Source organism: Medicago sativa, chromosome 7, assembly GCF_051527215.1.
Source record: "Medicago sativa cultivar Bolivia chromosome 7, Bolivia_mono, whole genome shotgun sequence".
NCBI lineage: Eukaryota > Viridiplantae > Streptophyta > Magnoliopsida > Fabales > Fabaceae > Medicago > Medicago sativa.
Window position 1 is genome coordinate 18,411,001 of NC_140755.1, and position 2,339 is coordinate 18,413,339.

Consider the following 2,339-nt stretch of genomic DNA (forward strand, 5'->3'; position numbering starts at 1 on the left):
TGTAAGGATGAGTTAGACCCCAAATTTTAACTTGGTATCAAAACTTGTTGAATTCAAGGGCCACATACATATCCACACACCAAGCCCAAGGAGTGTTGGGCGTGAGGGGGATGTAGTGTGAAAAACCCAAGTCCGCATTGAATCGATAAGCCTCTTGATAAAAATTTATGAAGTGGAGGCATTCCTCACCTTAAAAGCTGTTTTTGTAACAATGAGTTAGGCCGCAAAGTTTAACAATATCAAAATAGCATTTTGTCCACCAAAAATCATATAAAACCAAAAATTGTTCAATACCATAAACGTTCGTCTTATGATGTTCTAAAGTGTGTTGTTCTATCTTGTATTGTTATGTCAAATACTTTTTTTAGCAAATCAAACAGACCTTTAATACTGAAGCACAAAAAACCGTTCCCAAAAAGACTTCTTTGTTACATTTCGACATGATAGGTTTTTAGAATTTATACCGTTTGAAATTTCAAATGATCTACTTATTTCGAATTGTCCTATGTTTCTATTTCAAATATGATCTTCGAGCTCTAGTATTTGAAGCAGAACCATTCTTTTAATATTGATCTTTGAGGAAAATGAACTTAACTCGCTCAAAAAATTTACTCGAGATTTACGTGTAACATTTATATTTATATTTTATACATCAGCTCAACAAGAAGAAAAAAAACCCATATGCAATCAATTATTTGACAATATCCATTACAGTATATATGACAAATTTCAAATGAACATTTTACAACAAAAACTAGAACTTTATTTAGCAAACACACTAATTGTTCTAAAGCAAGCTACAAATATTCATTTTACTTGTTTCATTGAAGGGTTTCAAACGTATTAAACATTTAAACCACACACAAACACGTCGTCTTTTATCATATGCTGACATGGAAAATACCCAAATACTAACTAGTCATATAAAAGTGAATAACTTGTAGAAAAAGAAAGAGGATTTTGCACTTATTAATTTCAAATACACACTTTTTACCAAAAAAATAAATAATTTTTTTTTGGTACAATTTTTTTTTATTATACCGAAAAAAGACTTCCACTTTCACACACACTTATCAAAATCAATTCAGCAAGAAGAAAACCATGCAATTAATTATTTGACAATAGCTATTATAGGATATTGCAAATTTCAAAAGAACATTTTACATCTTACAACAACATGATAAAAAGTAGAAACTCATTTATCAAAAACAATAACAGCAAAATAAAAATACAACATATAAATTTTTCTTAAGCAAGATACACATAGAAATTTTACTTAATCAAATGCAATCAATTTCTCTAGAATGATAACTCTGAATTGCCACTCTGAGTCTGACCCTCAAAAACTTTCTTGATCCTTTCTGGAATCAATATTTGATAGAGTTCTTTTTTATTCTCATAGCACATCAAAGCAAAGATGAAGATCCACAAGCCCAAATAAATCCAAGCAATTGTAGGAGAAATTATCATCAAAGCTAGAACTGAAACAACACTTCCAAGTAAAAGAATGACCATCATGAATGGAAGGAAGTTCTTGATGTGAAGATGTAGCATTGTAATAAGCAGCAAAACCAAGTAGTAAAGAGCAACCATGAAAACCAAAGCCATCAGAAGTGGTGATTTTTCGATACTTGTATTTGGTGTTGCAAACCCGATGATTATAAACAATAGCTCGAAAAATTGGCCAAATAATTTTCCAACTTCATTCAAACTAGAAAGGGTTGAATAAATTCAAGAAAAGAAAATGTTAGCAATAGTATATTTAATAACTTCATTGTAGAAGGGTTACCAATAAAAAGATGAAAACATAGCAAGTTAATGTTTTAGTGGTGAAGTGAACTATGAGCTGAAAATTGAACTCATTTACCTTGTTGAAGTTGAATTGAACAGGGTTGCATTTGATGCTGTAGTTCCTTGTGCCATTGTTCCTCTCACTGTGAGCTCAACACAAACTTCAGTATTGTTATGAAGCATGGCATCCATGGAAGGAATAGAGAAAAGCTTGTATTGATAGTAATGACTTGAGTAGTATATTACAAAATGAGAAATTAAAGTTGGTTATAATGTGACATCTTAAAGCCTATTTATATATTTCTTTTTATAAAGAGTTAAGGTTTGTATTGTATTGGACTGTCATTGTTGAAGAAATAACATAGAAAAAGAGCTTTGACATAATTTGGGTTAACGGTGAAAGTGACCCATAAATCGTTTAATACGAATTCATTCGTTTTATACTCTATTGTACTTCCCTCCCTAAGAGAAAAAAAGATTGAACTTGCCCCATCCCATTTTTATATTCTCAATATTGGTCTTTTATATTTAAATGCTTAGAAACTTCG

At 30.7% G+C, this 2,339-nt stretch overlaps 1 protein-coding gene across 1 annotated transcript; it reads right to left on the reverse strand.

The window, feature by feature from the left end:
* Nucleotides 1-1,299: 1,299 nt before the first annotated feature.
* Nucleotides 1,300-1,983, reverse strand: LOC146904767 (uncharacterized). Its single transcript, XM_085728366.1, has 2 exons — nt 1,868-1,983; nt 1,300-1,711 (listed from the first exon to the last, which is right to left on the reverse strand). The coding sequence occupies exons 1-2, from the start codon at nt 1,981-1,983 to the stop codon at nt 1,300-1,302; spliced, it is 528 nt and encodes a 175-aa protein (XP_085584492.1).
* Between the last annotated feature and the right edge of the window lie 356 nt (nt 1,984-2,339).